This window comes from Strongylocentrotus purpuratus, unplaced genomic scaffold (genome assembly GCF_000002235.5).
Source record: "Strongylocentrotus purpuratus isolate Spur 01 unplaced genomic scaffold, Spur_5.0 spur5_scaffold_14, whole genome shotgun sequence".
In the NCBI taxonomy this organism is placed as follows: domain Eukaryota; kingdom Metazoa; phylum Echinodermata; class Echinoidea; order Camarodonta; family Strongylocentrotidae; genus Strongylocentrotus; species Strongylocentrotus purpuratus.
In genome coordinates this window covers 29,694,402-29,711,692 of record NW_022145599.1, presented here as the reverse complement: position 1 = coordinate 29,711,692, position 17,291 = coordinate 29,694,402, and the positions used below count along the sequence as shown (strand labels likewise).

General features: G+C 39.7%; 1 protein-coding gene across 2 annotated transcripts; it reads right to left on the bottom strand.

Moving 5' to 3' along the window:
• Window positions 1–470: 470 nt before the first annotated feature.
• LOC105445801 lies at window positions 471–8,236 on the bottom strand. Of its 2 annotated transcripts, XM_011681800.2 has the most exons (3): window positions 7,589–8,236; window positions 7,157–7,285; window positions 471–6,983 (listed from the first exon to the last, which is right to left on the bottom strand). In XM_011681800.2, the coding sequence occupies exons 1-3, from the start codon at window positions 7,749–7,751 to the stop codon at window positions 2,686–2,688; spliced, it is 4,590 nt and encodes a 1,529-aa protein (XP_011680102.2). In that variant the 5' UTR covers window positions 7,752–8,236; the 3' UTR covers window positions 471–2,685. The 2 variants fall into 2 exon arrangements, with proteins under 2 accessions (XP_011680102.2, XP_030840543.1); XM_030984683.1 differs by lacking the exon at window positions 7,157–7,285.
• Between the last annotated feature and the right edge of the window lie 9,055 nt (window positions 8,237–17,291).

The window sequence follows — 17,291 nt, the reverse complement described above, 5'->3', positions numbered from 1 at the left end:
TGTCACAGTATTTACAATTTAACAATCTTCAGGAGAGAGTGTGGGAGGGGTGAATGATAGAATGATGAATAAATTCCAGTTGTATGAAACGAAACATGAACAATGTACAGAAATAGCGAGTGAAAGATTATCTTCTAAAGTCAAGAGAAAAGTACGTGAGAGTCCTAGATAGACCAACATCTTTTTTTTCAGCGTGTAATAGCACGGTAAATTGATATTACGTTTAAAATACAAAACATATCCATCGCAGAACTTTTCATATCATCTACATACATAATCATCAGTACACAATATATACATGTAAATAAAAGACGTGAAATATTGCAACTATTCTATTCCAACTTTTTTTTTTCTTTGGTTCTATATATCCACAATCGATCAAAAGCTTTCCCATTTCAGAGAAGGTTTCTTTGATTTTTTTGAAGGTGCATGTATTTTAGACCTCGTCGTGATGATGGGTGGTGTTTGTGGTAACACTTTTGGGGAGTTTGTGGCACTCGCCCCTTTCAGTTTGATATGTTGCAAGATTTCACGTCTGTCTTTGTTCAAAATCAACGTTTCTGGTACATTGGCGTCTCGCAGGACCTGTAAAAAGTATTGCCAACCCATAGGCTTGGCCATGTTACGATCTTTTAATACATCATACATCAAATCAATGACGTTGGAACCTCCGATGACCCGACCATTAAAAACCAATTCACCGCGAGTATTCCATCCCCATAATTCATTTTCTGGTTTCTTTAAAACGTGATCCATCAATAATTTAGCTTTGTGCTTCAACGTCACGGGCAACGTCTTTAAAACTTGTTCCCTCATGGAGCCGGTATGCTCCGTCTCACTCTGAGAGGGTGCATCTTGAGCGATGCTCTCCAGAGGAGGCTGTTCTGTCATTTTGACATGAATCGACGTGGGTCTTGCCTCATGATGTTGTAATTGTAGATATTTTTGCAAAGCTTCGTGGTATTGGACCACTTTATCCTTGTCCGATACACCGCTAGATTGTAAAATGGATTGAATACTCTCGTCCAACTTGGATAACACCCTGCTCGTGGGTTGAGCACTTCCCATGGATGCCTGAACTGCCCGTGCCATTTCCTCCGGTACCAACGTCATTTTCTTGGTATACTCCATCTATCCCGTCAAAAGCCGCAAAATAGGACCGAGAATTGCGCTTAAAAATCCTCCCTTTTGTACAAAAGTATCTTTTCTGACTTTATGACTGTTACGTTTATCAGCAGCTTTTCGCATATGTTTCTTATACCGAGATAAAGTCTTCTTTTGCGAAGCTGTTAGAGGTACATTGCCTTTTAAAGTATTTGAGCAGCATTCCGAAAGACAAGTAATCAATGTTTTAGTTGCATGCTCCAAAAAGGCTTTCCTCTGTCGAGGAGTGCACTTGGCAAGTACGCGCAGTTCAGGCACATGGGTCTTTACGTTGTGAGACATGATGAACTAATGATAATTTCCCAACTTCACGTCTTACCTTATACTTTTATTTTTTTGGTACATACACAGTAGTAAATTCATTTGGAAATATGTGTGTTCTTAATCTATGAGATTCTAACGTGTTCGCTTTTAAATCAATCAACAAGTAACCGTAAGGATTTTTGGTGGCATCGTTGTAAGCCTCCTGCACATATTTTGTTTGACCCGGGTAAAGTTGACGTCCTAAATGTGTAATCTGCGATTTGTCCCTGGGGTTTTTATAAATGACTAAATACTGAGCATTTAAACTGATGGTACGGGTCTCTTTACCAGCATGAAAAAGATTCTGAACAATAAATATGACAGAGAGGTTGCGATGATGCGATCCACGCGTAAACAAACTCGTCATATTTGCATCTTTTGTGCATTCTGCCATTAAATCGTCAACAATGATCAAATTACGTAAGTTGGGATCAATAACACCATCAAAACTACTTGGAAATCCTTCTATGAATTCTATAGTGGGCACTTCGGCCATCATTTCAGTATAGGCTTTTTGATACACGCCATAACACCAAATAATTTTTTGAGGTGGTTTTTCAATTAAATCCTGATTGTATTTTAACAGTTTTCGTACAAAGACAGTTTTGCCACTCCCCGTAGGGCCTGCCACCATGCAGGTAAAAGGATGCACAAATTTAACGGTCATGGTAACAATCGTCGACAAAATGTCAACCCTCCTCGTATGGCCTTACCAACGGCAAATGGGGTGAATGTAGAGTGCAATGGATTGATGTAGGTGATGGCACGTGCAATACGCAGCGTGGTTCTCCCAATCCATGCCCTGAATTCTCTCAACATACATAAAGTATGATAATAATAGAACGAACAGAGGCGTACTCCTCTACTACGGAATGTAGTCCAACCCATCATGCAACGTTGTGGATACGATGTTTTCTGCCGTTTGTTGGTCAATCCCCACTGCCAGAGATGTCGAGTTCAAAGGAGCCTCGGTTGGTTTAAGGGATTGCAACGTGAAATAAATGAACAATGCTGTATGCACCCCAAATAAAATAACAAGACCTATAAATGATGTAGGTCTTGTAAAAAAGACATAAGACTGTCCCTCCGAGAGCATGCTTCTCGCATAACGGCTACTCATAGAAATGATTCAATGTGCCATCATCCATGAAATAAATAACCCCCCCCCCCCTCAAAAACAAGATAAAGAGTAAAAAAAAATGTCACGAATGATATATATTACTCTACATACCCGTACGGGATGGTAAAAAAGTCAGGCTTGATGACGCGCTTGTCATACACGACCCTGTAGTCCTTACGCGCCATTCGAGTCTCGATTCGTTGTCTTTTATTGACACGAGTGATTTGGTGGGGGTTGGTGACGGTGATCTTTTCGGAAGGGCCCGAGCCTACATTTTTTACCATTTGTTTCATCGTTTCATAATTGATGACCTGAGAATTGCTGTAGTTTAGGGTGATCCCTTTTACTTTACAGGTGCTCTCACCGGTGTTTGTTGTGTAGGCGTAATTTTTTGGGCCTCCTGAGATGAAGGAAGTTATGTATCTCCCATCCAGCTTATCAGTGAGATCGCCGAGGTAATCCCCGAGTGGAGGACACCATTCATCGGGTCTGTTTGACCTTTCGAGGTAAATGACGCTGTCCGTGTCGTAATACAGGACACGTTCCCCCACTCGGTCAATGACGTCGTACAATTTTAGCCTCGCTTGTGCCGTCGTGAATGCAGCTATCACCACATTGGATCGAGGACTCTGCTCTTCAAACTCATCATTCTTGACATATCGAACTTCTACCATCTCATCATTGATGAAGTTGAAATCAAGCACTCTGTACTCATCCGAGGTCAGAAGTGCGTAGAGCTGAGCAGGATCGCTAATTACATTAACGTTTGGGAGATTGCTTCTCATGCCAAACCGCCCCCAGAAGGAGTTGAGCATGAGTTTACTTAGAGATCTCAACCCCTTGTTCTTTTTTATGTTCTCTCGGTCCAATGTGATGCCCTCCTTCTCAAAGTAATTTTGGATGTACTTTTCTCGATCTTCTTCGGTTCGGCACCAATCGGGCCAGCCCGAGGCTTCTTGTTTGATCTTGAGGAATTGATTGATGTAAGCGGTGAACAGTCCATTGGCCCTATAGAGGTTATCTACATCTAACATATCAATGGGAATGCGCTTGTTTCTGAGATTCTGCGCCAACTTTCCAAAATGCCAGACAGATTCAATTTCAATTACCTTGTACCCCTTTTCCACAGCCTTCTCCACCTCCAAGGTAACCCATGTGCTGTGAATGATGCGTTCATTCTCGCTGTGCGTACATGGTGTCTGCTGGACATTTTTTGCACAAGTGTAGCACAAAGGGAAGAGAAGTTTACCGTTCACCTTGCATGGGAGAACAGGATGGAGCAAGTCTTGGGGAGGTAATACTTTGCATCTTACCAGACCGTAATAATCCGACAAATCTTTAAAGTTTTGCGTGATGATCTGGGGATGGCCTACTGGGTAAGACCCGTATTTGTTTATGCTGGGGTACAAGGAAGTGAAGTCGACATATTTTATTTTTTCACCAGCTTTGCATTCGTACAACAGACAGCTGGCATTGGTACGACCTCCATAGAATGCTTCTCTAGGATTGAGGGGGATGGGGTTAGGCAAGCTTTGCTTGATATGTTGAGGGATGGAATTTTCTTCTTTTTTCCAGTCGCACTCCCACATCGTAACGTACTTCCAATCTTTAAGTATGTTTTGTACGCACCTTTCTTTCTCGAGCGTGTCGAGGTATAGCTCCCCCATCGTTTTCTTCACTCCAGGTCGACCACTGTCTGTGTTGAATGAGTAGCATTTTTGACAGCCGTGCCAGAAACAACCGTTGAATTCGTACACGGTCTTGTTTTCTAGGCAATAACCGTCCATGTAATATCTACCCACTTTCACTTCACCTTCATTTCTCGCGTGCTGAATGTAGATATTCTCTTGTTCCGCGACATGCGCCAACCATCTCAATGCCTTGTTAGACTGCATGTCTTTTGGTGCGTAACCAAGAGGAGGAATGACACCGATGGAGTTTTCATTTAAGAAATTTCTCCGATACACCAAATGGCACGCAGAAGCGATGGTGATGCATTTCGAGAATGGGTCAACACCCGTATCCTCTGGGTTGAGTTTGGTGATCTCTCGAAACATGCTCCGGAATTTCAAGCAACATTGCCTCAATATGTCAACATCGCTCACACAATAGGCATGTATTTCATCCTCCATTACAAAATCTTTTCCAGATGCAACCTCCTTCTCATACCATTCAAGGAATTCTTCCCTCTTTTTTGGCGACATGCCAGATGGATGATAGTACTTGGCATCTGGTACGGGCCCCTGATAATGAGTGTTGGCTGTCGTATTGAAGAGATGCGGAAAAAAACCCTTCTTCAATTCCTCCACTCCAAATGTAGCGGGAAGAGCAGAAAGGGGCATGGCAAAAAAGTTCAAAGAATCAATGAATTTGATCTGATTGAATGAAACATCCATGCTCATGATTTTCCCTCCAGCAAGTATGAGGTTGGGGATGATGCAATTCCGATAGAGATAATCTTGGATAAAAACACCATCATACCCCTTGAAATTGTGAGCAATGAAAACAGAGCGTGAATTCTCTTTGGATCCAAATACCCACTCGCAGAATTCATCCCCGGTATTAGGACCTTTGAAAACCTTTTGCTTGTCCTCTAACTTCCCACAGCGTTTGCACTCTTCTTCAAATGGCTTTTCAGCACAATGCTTGCATGCCCTATGGGCCACGCAATAGTTAGGAACATGCAGACCCGTTTCTTGGGTGCACTCAAAGTCAAAAAAGACGTATTTATTGAGATTTCTTAGACCAGCGGGTTTCCTACCAGGGTCAGTAACATCATCATCATCATCATCAACCATAACTCTCTCCGTTGCGTTATTAAGCCCTAACTCCTCCATCTCCTCATTTGTCAATGTGCGCCTAACCTCATCCTCCTCCTCATCGGAAGAGTCATCCTTTTCTTCCCGTTGTGGTTCTTTTTGAATGTAGCATTTGTGACCTGGATTAACATACTTTTTGCATAATCGACAGAAAGTTTGGCCGCAAATGTGCTTGGCTTTATGCTTTCTAAGCGTCTCTCTGTTACAAAGAATCTGACACTCGGGGCATTTGAAGTACAGGTCACATACGCCATGTTGCTTGTGATTTGACAAACAATGAGCATTCTTAAAGTTACGGTTACATTTTTTGCACAATTTGTAGGAATCGGGGTCATTGGAGGCGGGGCAGTCATCTCCCTTGCAAAGTTTGCAGCGGAAAATGCAGTCGTGTCTGAGTTTCTTGTCGTATCCTACCAAACACTCGTGGCAAAAATATGACTTGTTGTAGAAGGCGGCCATTGAAGTAATGAGATCAAAGTGATTGTCATGAACATACAGATAAATGGTATGCTGCCTGTCTTCGGGGCCAGCATACGTAATGAAGTTTAAGTGCTCTTTTGAAACAACCACCACCCTGAAACCGGCCATGAATTCCGTCTTTTCGAAGAGTTTAATCTCTTCGATGCCACATTTGGTATTTTCTGGAAGTTTGGCCTGTTTATACAGCTCAATGGCATATTCCCTTTGCTGTTTGTAACCACGTTTGATCGACTCAAAATTAGGGTGTTTTTCAATCCGGGCAATGCCAGTTACGATAGCCCTTGGACAACACATGTTATCTTTATTCTTCATCCTGATGATGCATCTTTTTCTGGACAATGTCTCTTCGATGGTTAAGCACTTCACATTGGAACCACCACCATTTGGCATAGCCATGTGTAATATGTTGAAAGAGACTGTTTCGTCCAAGCTTACCTTATCATTCGATTGAATAGTATTCTCAAGTTTGGTTGCAAATGCTTCGTGATTCATTTGATCCCTCCTTACAAATGGCATACTAACGGGTCTATCTAATTGTGGGGAATTGAAAACAATCCTAACAAAATCTCTATCATTTACCCCCTCAACCATCTCTTCAATGATATTTTCAAACATCTCATTTACGCGTGGCATCATTTCTATCATGGGACCGTTATTTTCTATGGGTTGGAAAGAAACGGTGTAATCAGTTACATTAGCATTGTATTTGCGTACATGTTTTTGACTCACTTTGGTCACGTGATGAGTAGGGAGATTGGGTTCTCTTGCAGGCGGTGCATCTACAACACGTTTCTTAGATCCCCCAACATGAAAAGACGAGGGTCCGGCTACTGCTGCTGCTCTTGGTTGACTGTGGGAGGGTCCGGCTACTGATGGTGGTTGTCGGGAGGGTCCGGCCACTGCTCTTGGTTGACGGGAAGGTCCAGCCACTGCTGGTGGTTGTCGGGAGGGTCCGGCCACTGCTGATGCTGGATGGCGGGAGGGTCCAGCCACTGCTGTTGCTGCTGGTTGGCGGTTAGAGGGGCCAGGTACTGATGTTGCGTCACATGGCTTATTTGTATTGATGTCCATCTCCATTAAATGGTCATCGGAAATGCCTATGAGATAAAAAAAATAAAAAAAAAAAAAAAAAAGATATATAAGAACGGATAAAAAGTTTCATTCAACCGCTACAATGTATTGTGTTGTCTTCATACATGAAGAAAAAAAAATGAACATTCATCCAATGATCCTTTGCATTGATGTATATATAAATGAAGTATACACTAACCGTCATCAAAATTTGGTTGCCATGGAGTAGCTGCGTCATGTGGAAGACCTTGCTGGTGCTGCGTTGCTAGGGGGAGAGGGGGCTGTTGGTTCTCGACGAACACATCCACTAAATCATCATCGGTAATCCCTACAAGTATAATTGAATAATTTAATTAAATTTATAATTTGAACGTATACTTTATAATACTTTATAAATCTTTTCTTTTTTTTTTGCTTACACGTGAGTTTATGTTTCAAATGGAGATATCAATCATTATTTAATTTGCATTGAACAAAAAAAAAACACTCATTATGTCACATCGTTGCCTATTATGGATTTTCGATGCTTAATCTCCTTCTTGAATTCCAGATGCAAACCCGATATGGTAACACTACAACATTATTCAATTATGAATATGAAAATAAATAAATAAATATGATTAGCACTTACCATCTTCCAAGTCCTGCAAACTCAAAAAGTAGGATGACCTTGCAAATACCAAAGCATGTTGTTCTGGTTCAAGGTCTTCATAATATTCCTCACGAAAACTCGATACTTCTTCCAGGCATGTACATGCCCGAAGCTTGTGCATTAAATCACATGTAGAAATCATGGTACATTATAGAATCTGGCCAGTATTACAACAAAAACAAAGCGATGTTGACTCAACGACAGTTAGATGTCATATGATACTTGCCCATAGGTTCACCATTTTCTCTCGTCCAATCACAAACAAGTACCAACTTTGGGTCACTTCCTTTCTAAAAAAATCCTCGCATTCTCATTGGTCGGTAACACACACATTCAACATACATGCCGGGTGGCCCATTGTTTGGTCATTTGGTCCTTGTCCCTCGTACCCTACACACGTCCATCCTCCACCTCTCCATGAATGAATGAATGATGTAAACAAAAGAACTTCCTCCAGGGGATGTACCCTCATTACGTAACTTCCGCCGGAAGGACACCCCAATTAACTCATTAACACTCCCCTATTGTTTACCGGAAGTCACCGGAAGGATTAACTAATTAACCGGAAGGATTAACTAATTAACCGGAAATGCCAATTAACACTTCCTATATAGGGGTACCTATCTTCTCAGGATCCCCAACTTGCTCGTATTGACAGTCTACGTGTTCAGAGGGACTTCCATAATGCATTTGACAGGCGTCTTCATGGCAGCAGCTCCTCTCAATGTAAGTATAACACAGCTTATTGCAAATATGTTTTGCTTTAAATTTCAAATTCAAGTTCAATTTATTTAAACCAATCAATCATACAAAGAATAACATATGATGAAAACAATAAATACACATACAATATTCTGAAAGAGAGGGTTAGGACCCCTTGGATGCAGAGCTTGTAATTGGAACCCCTAAGAGTTTGCCAAACCAAAAACTATTTCTGTAAACAACTAGGTATCTTTAAACAACTATAAACATGGTTAAATGAAATATAAAAAGGGTAGGGAGAGTGGTAAAATCAAGGGGTATAGAAACGGAAAGAGGGGTGTGAGGGTGAGATTGAGAGTGAGAGAGAAGAGAAGGAAAAGGGAAGAAAAGCTACTGTTGTGGGAAAGGTGAAAAACAATTATTGTGAGCTTTCAAATTCTTTTCATGTTATTTAGGAAGATTAGTAAAAAGATCCACTACAAAAGATTGTTGTTCAAATGACCTCACATTCATAATAAGAGAAAAGCAGCTCAAATGTTCAGACCGAACATTTGTGTGTAGCCACATACATGCATATCTGTGTGCAGTGCATGTGACTCTCCTAGCAGAATCAAGTTGATTTCTTATCATTTTGGTGATACCAAAAGCATACACCAATTCTTAGATGCATTATAATAAACCTTTCCCAATCACTTTGAGACAGTTCTTCCACATTTCAATCTCAAGACCAGAACTAAACTTTATCTAAAGGAGAACATGCATTTAAGTTTCATAGGATTTTATATTCTGATATTTTAATATAAAAAGGCTGGTCAATCGTGTTTTTATTATTTTAAATAACCATTTATTACCTTAGGTAGTGCATCCAATGCGTAAATCAAATCGAACAGGTACATGTAGCTCTGGATAAATGAATGTTTTCAATATTTGAAATGGGATGAATGAAGGCCGGAGAGCCAAAATTCTCATTAATTTTGGGAGATAACTAGATCACATGTCGACGGTCAGAAAGTTGTTGAGTAACATATACATGTAGGGCCATTATTATTTTGGTACATGCTTATTGGATCATAATGCTCTGGTTAAATCAACAATTAAAATAAGGAAGCTAGAGAGAATCTTCTTGATCCCAAAATTTAAGACAAACGTAAATAAAAAAATAATACAAGAAAATTTCCAAAATATATTCCAGTTCTCTTATTATATTGTTCCAGATTTTCTCATGTGTTTTATTGCATGCTACAGTCCACTCCCGTTGTAGTGAGGTGCTCGGGACCAAACCAATTACCTCGTTATAATGAAATCTCATTATATCAAAGATACTGACCACATAGGTTTATACATGAATATTTTAAAATTGGGCCCTGGAGAATTGCCTCGTTATAACGAAATCTCGTTGTATCCGTGCTCGTTATATCGGGAGTGGACTGTTTGATCATGGACGTTGAATTCATAATTTGTTGATCATCTTCATTATAATGACCCATTAGGATTTGTCCATCTGTCAGTCATCGTGATATCTCAACAACCACTTGAGACATGAACTTCAACCTTGATTATAGTATGTATCACCATTAAGAAGACGATCTGATTAGATTTTGGAGTACGTAAGTCAAAGGTCAAGGGTCACAGAGGTCATTATCTGGTGTTTTGTGTCATCAACATATTAAGATGTTGAGTGTGGCAGGGTGAATAGTTAAACATAGGCAGAGGCATATTGGAATGAAGTCGCACACATCAAGTTTCTAACATGTTAGTGTTACTTACCAGCATGAAGTCTTGTCCATTTACAGATTGTTATGAGCCTGCAGAATGATTGAAGGTGCCTGACAAGTATTCGGAAATGTGCATGATATATTGTCACTGTTTTTCATTCATGTGCATGACCTAACTCTTTTCACATTTTTTGTCTTTCATCCGTATTACAACTAAACCATTATTTACGAGGGATCGCTTGGATAACATCTGAGCACATTTCAGTAAGTTGAATTATAAACCTTTATCTAATTATTATGTAGTCTGATTAAGTTCATATGGGTATTGAGAATTCACTGTGATATAAGTAGGCCTGTCATCTGAAGTGTACTCTACCAGTAAACATGGTTAAATTTATAAATCCCATTTTTAGAGTATGGATAATTTTCAAAGTAATTTTTAAAGTCAATTACAGTCTTGGCAATATAAGTTGTAGCTATGTGAAGCAAGCCTTTTAGTATTTTGATGCAAATTGGTGTACACCCAGTCACCTAAATTTACCCATGTGCATTAACTGTGTATTAAAGTGTCCTAACACATGTGTAATATCAAGAGAAATAGGAAGAAATCGGAAGAGTTCTCTACCATAAAATTGTAAAAAGGTTAATATTTATAATTACTTTCATCTAAGCAGTTGGCAGTTTTTCAAGGTGTGTAGTCATTTCTGATTTACCCTTAAGTATGAGTTTCCCCCAAATCAACTACACATTCTCTACTTTTATTTTTGCATAGTGTTTTTTTAATTATTATTATTTCTGAAAGAATCAACCAGGGTTGCCATTTAATCATCATTTTCTATGTCTGTTTCAGCTCCACAATCTGATGACCTTGTGGAAAGAGTCCACAACATGTTCTTAGAGATGGAGGAGAAGCTTAAGCAGGACCCTGCCACATTTGCAGAGCCCTTTAAGGCTATGCTACAGTCTCATAGGAGGCTTAAGACTGATAGCAGTCTCACATCTGCTATCAGAATGTATGGGAGATACAGTGGCGTCAACCTTGCCAGGCGCAAGGTTAAGCCCAAGGTAGGTATCCTTAAGACTTCTGGACCTAGCATTGGCGTGCAGCCAACAGCCATTGCTCGCAGAAGAGTGAAGATTGGGGGGAGGAGAAACTTGACATCGGGACGTCCGACCAAGCAGGCAACAGTTGAAGAACATGGCTATGCCAAAGGTGGTCAGTCATCACAGTCATCACAGTCATCGCAGCTTCCACGTAAAAAACGTGCAGCTGCACCACATAATCTGAACCATGCGGTCACAATGTGCCAATCTCTAGGCAAAACCCATAGTAAAACATAGTTTTTGTCTTGCCTGCGTACATGTATATAGACGTCACTCTTTCCGACGTCATTGTCGGCATCAACAATTATGTTGTACTCACAATAAATTTCCATAGCCTTTAGGTAGTATCACCAAATTCACACCAGTGGTACTTGCATCTCTTGAAGACTCGGGTCGAGTTCGAATATGGGTCATATTCGACAAAGTTCAAAGGTCAAAAAGTCAATGAACTTTATATGAAAAGCATTGTACACACAAACTTATCCATAGCTTTGAGGGAGTATTGCCAAATTTACACCAGTGGAAACCTTTAATAATGATGAGGTTCCTGGGACCTGAAAATTTGGGATAAAGGAAATATTATTATATGTTATGTTGTTATATATATTAGGTCTATTATTTAGATTTAGGGTTTTAGAGGCAACGATATTTTTGGAGGTCCGTCACGGTCGTCTCAGAGAGCTAAAATATTAAATCTCATTTCTTAACGTCTAAGCCTATGGAGAATTCATAATAACATAAAATATTGGACGCAATGAACATTCTGCCACGCCCACAAGATTATGATTGGTCAATACATGATTGTGTGCATTCAGCTAACGTGAAGTAACAATAAAACCTATGTTGCTCTTTTTTATTTTTCCTCTTAAGCCACGCCATTATTAGTGATTGTGCGCATGCAGCTATTAAACGTGACGTCACCATATGAAATTGCACCATCCAAGTAACTACTTCGTTTTCAATAATTGTAACGTCACAATAACTTCAAGTAACAACTTGGATTGGGATATGTAAATTCTAGATGTTCGACTTTGTACAGGTAAATGATTATATTAGTGTTACGGTAGGCCTACTGTTTTCTTGAAATTCAAACATTTTTAACTTTTCATGTTAGTTGTGCACCAGCACCACATAAATGCTTGGGAAATTTCATATTTGCACTCGTTTCAAGCTTCAATTGCCAAGATGCAGTTTACAAGTACATGTACTAGTATATTATAAAAAATGGTGAATAAATCACAATATCTCTGTGGAGTATCTAAATAATAATTATAATATTGGATGATCAATTTTCGCGAAATACGTGAAATATTGTTACTCGCTGAAGAAAAATATTTTCATGTATCATCCATTATTATGTGTATTCAGTTCGTTATCTCCAAAGTAAAGTGCGGTGCACGCCTCTGCGCCCATGAATCCGCCTATGTTCAGATCTCTTTTTATCTACATGTGCATGTATTTTCAAATAAAAATTTCTTATAGTCATTTCTTGCATCTAAATCTTAACACACTGTCAAATTATCTGTTCAAATTTCTACTATTGTTTGCTTTCACTTTTACTACATATTTCTTCTTTATATAACTATTTATGCATACACATACTCCTGTATCTTTTGTATTACTTCTCTGACATTGAAGGATTAGATTACCTTCACGAAAAAAAAAAGTATATGAATGTAAAGCAGTAAATAAAGTGCAAATGAATTCATGTAAAACTGGTGTATAATTTCCTTTATATGTTATGTGTCTGTACATTACACTAGACAAAGTGATGAATGGAAAAAGAGAGAAAGAGAGGTCTTATAAACAAATATCATGAATTTAAAATGAGAAAGAGAGAAAGGGAGAGAGAGACAGAGGTCTTAGAAACAAATATGAATTCAAGAAGTGAGAAAGAGAGGGGGTCTTAGAAACAAATATCATGAATTGAGAGCTAGAGAGAGAGAGGTCTTAGAAACAAATATCAAGAAATGAGAAAGAGAGGGGGGGGGGGTCTTAGAAACAAATATGAAGAGAGAGAGAGAGGCCTTAGAAACAAATATGAAGAGGGGGTTAATGAGAGAGAAAGAAAGAGGGGTCTGAGAAATACATACGAGAGAGAGAGTGGGTCGAGAGAGAGAGGTCTTAGAAAACAAATATGAATAGAGATTGGGGGGGGGGCGGGGGAGAAATGGGTCTTAGAAAACAAATATGAAGAGAGATGAGGGGGGGGGAGGTCTTAGAAAACAAATATGAAGGGAGAGGGGTCAAGAGAATTAGAGAAATTAGGTCTTAGAAACAAATGACATGAATTTAAAAAATGAAAGACGTGATCCCACAATAATAGAAAATGGTACGAGTGCAATATTTAAATCACAGTTTATGTATTACATTACCATTACACATATTATGTCGAGTGTAGTCTGTGTATGTGTCGATATGTGTACACGTGTGTTAGGGGGGGGGGGGTCCGAATCAGCAAATGGTTTGAAAGTAGGCTACACGTCAAAAATTGAAACCCTGAAGAAGGCGGAATTAAACCACAAAAACCATAATATTATTTGGTTTCTCTCTTTCCTTACTTTGATTAATTCCTTCTCTAATTTCTCTCTTTCTTTCAAGTTAGTTTTTGTTTTCTCTCTCTGCTTATGACATTCTTTGTTTCCTCTCTGTTCTTTAATTATTTATTGTTTTTCTCTATTTCCTTCTGTTGTTATTCGTTGTTTTTCTCTCACTCGTACGTCTCGATACAAAAGTACATGTACCGCGTACCGCGACACTGGACATATAGGACGTACGTTGAGCATTGCAGAAGAGCTACGTGCGCGCGCAATATCTTGTCATGGATAGACTTTTCCCAGTCGGTTCCTTGAAATTTATTGGGAAAAGGTCCAGGCCAGGGTGTAAAACGCAAATTCGCGGACTGGGTGCAGCCCTATATCAGCTAGATGCAAACGGGAAGGAAAGGGTCATAGCATACGCCAGTCGTTCCTTGAATAAGAGTGAAAGGAATGCCCCTGCTCACAAGTTGGAGTTTTTAGCTTTGAAATGGGCCGTGACTGATAAGTTCCATGATTTTCTGTATGGGAACAAAGTACATGTTTGTACAGATAATAATCCTCTCACTTATGTTCTAACCACGGCGAAGCTTGATGCAACAGGGCAACGTTGGCTAGCAGCTCCGGTAAGCTTAACATTGACGCCGATGCTCTTTCTCGACAACCCCAGCCCACCTGTAGTACAGAGTCCCCAGTAACTAGTGAACCCCCAATTTCAGTTGAAGCATTCCAGGCGGTAGTTAATTATGCCCTACATGTTGACGTGGAAGATGCTACTGTAAATGCTTTTACTTGTGCTAGTGACCCCCCTCATAGCTTCCCTGGCCTACCCCCAGACTGGGAGGAAGAACAAAGTAAGGACCCTTCCATCAGAAAAGTAATAGATTATGTTAAACAAGGTACACAGCCCCCAATAGGTTTGGTTAGGAATGAATCACTTCAGGTGAAGATTTTGTTGAGGGAGTGAGACAAGCTAGAGATAAACAAGGAGTCTTGTACAGAAGGGAATTAGGGATGATTTTTATGTCTATAAACAAGTGTACTTTTTCTTAGGGGGGGGGGGGTATAGCGTAGTATTTGGGTATCCATTAATGCAAGTGTATTTAATAAAAACAGAATATGGTTATTTATAGTCTTCAGCCTTGTGTAAGTTACACAAAGTTACAAATTATTTGTTAAATGATATTAATTTGTAATGAACACATGGAAAAGTTTACTAGTAGGAAGACTATTTTAAAAGTATAACGTTACAGGATGTTTATATTTTGTCTTTATTTAAAAAATTTTTTTTTACAGACAGTAGAGGAAGAGGTTCCAATGGAGGAGGACGACGACTATACACGATGCCATCATACACGACCACTTCCTGGCACGTTTGCTAAGGTAGGCACTTTTTATCCAAGGTTGGCTTGAGGGAAGTGATTCTGCACGGAAGATCGAGCAAATCATGAATATTCAATAGCACAAACCCTGCTCTACGGAAAATGAATATTTATCAAGACCCGGCCAATCACGTACCGGTACCACACAATGCACAGAGTGAGCATGCAGCTCTGGGAGAGATGGGGGAGGAGAAAGTACTGCCCACATGTATAGTGCACAAAATGATAACAGCTAGCAGTCTGCTGGCTATACCGGTAGCTATGATATTTGACAGCCCTATTCACTTCACATGCTTCATGTCATGCATGCGGGGGATGCTGTACCCAACATGGCGAACTCTCGGGACCACATGTGGACTCCAATCGAAGTGGAAGGAAATGGATGGCAAGGATGGGTACCATCGTTATCGGAGGTTGCCCCAGTAGTAAAGTCTTTCGAGATATCATCCTCAGTTACGTATGTGAAAGACTTCGAAGAAGTATATCATGATCCAAGTAAGTTTAGTTGCCCTCTTCATAGATCTAACTCAACTTAGATTCTAGATCTATTAAACTAAAGTATTATCAGTAACTAAAAAAGTAACTAACGACGATTACTTAGATCTAGTCTAGAATCTACTGTCTAAATGTTAGAGTCTAGATTCTAACGTTAGATCTATTCTAACTTTAGATCTAGCAAGAACGTTAGTACTAGATCTAACTTTAGATCTAACGTTCAGATCTAGTAGATCTAGTAGTAACTTTAAGCCTTTAACTAAGGGCCTATTTACATGATTTAAGACTAACGTAATGTAACTGTTCGTCTCCTAACAAGTAACAGTAACAGACTAACACCACTGTTTCCTAGGGCTCATCTCACTCTAACGTTAGACTTGTGTTATTGCAACTTATTGTTATTATTATTGGGGTTAAAATAGCGATCATTTGTCTCATAACACTTTCCTATAGGGCTAGGCTTATGAAACCTCACCCTACACTCCCCTCATCTCACTCTAGACTTGGCTCATTTGTCTCCTAACACATTCCTAGTGCTATTCTTATGGAACCAGGAAAAATCATGAGTCTACGTACGAACGATTGCAAAATCGTAGTCAAAGATAGCCTGAACTTTATTCAGATGGGGCTGGCAAAATTACCTAAAACGTTTGGCATCGAAGGAATAAAAAAGGGTTTCTTCCCTCATCTATTCAATAAAGAGGAAAATGAAAATTATGTAGGTCCCCTCCCAGACAAAACATACTACGGTACAAGTTCAATGATGAAAAACGTCCTCCATGAATTCAAAGAATGGTATACAACATGCCCAAAGACTATGTCTTTAATTTCCAACATGAAATTTTGGATTATTGTCAGAGCGATGTTAAAGTATTACTTGAGAGCTATAAAATATTTAGGAAGCAGTTTAAAGAGATAAGCAGGACCAAAACGAATGAGGAGTGTATAGACCCCTTTCTACGCTGTCTCACTCTGCCGAATGCCTGCAATCTCCTCTTTCAAACCAATTATCTCAAACCCGACATCATAGCGCTCATCCCCACGGATGGATACACTAATCCTAAGCGCCATTCGGTCAAAGCGGGGGAATGGTTGCATGACAAGGGCCAAGAGTTAGGGTTAGAAATAGGCCATGCTTTCAATGGCGGCGAGCGTAAAGTTCGTGGGCGCTATGTCGATGGTTATGCAGAGGTAGGGGATGAGAAACACATCTTTGAATTTTTAGGGTGTTACTTTCACGGATGTGAAGTGTGCTATAAACCAGATACCGTCAATCGGCGTTGTAATAAAAAGATTGGAGTACTATACAATGAGGCATTACATAGGATTCAACTATTGAAGAATGCAGGCTACAATGTCACCATGGTATGGGAACATGACTGGAATAGGGAGAGGATTGAGCCAACAGTGATGCCGTTAATTCAAGATCTAAAAGAAAATTCAAAAATCCACTGAACCCAAGGGATTCATTTTTTGGGGGTCGCACTGACGGATGCTCTTTGTATTACAAAGCTCAACCGGATGTTTTTGGTCTGCCACATTTGATAACGTAACCACATTATTTAGATCTCAACAAAGTTCTTAACTGGCTGAAAATCCCTATTTTACTCTAGATCTACATGGAAGAAAACCTAATGGTTCTGTCTTTCTTTCTTTCCTCTAGAATACATCTATATAAGGTATAAGGAAGATGGGATTGAAGAGGTGGTGCCAGCAGGGCACCTACGCACAAGTAAAGATGGCTGGC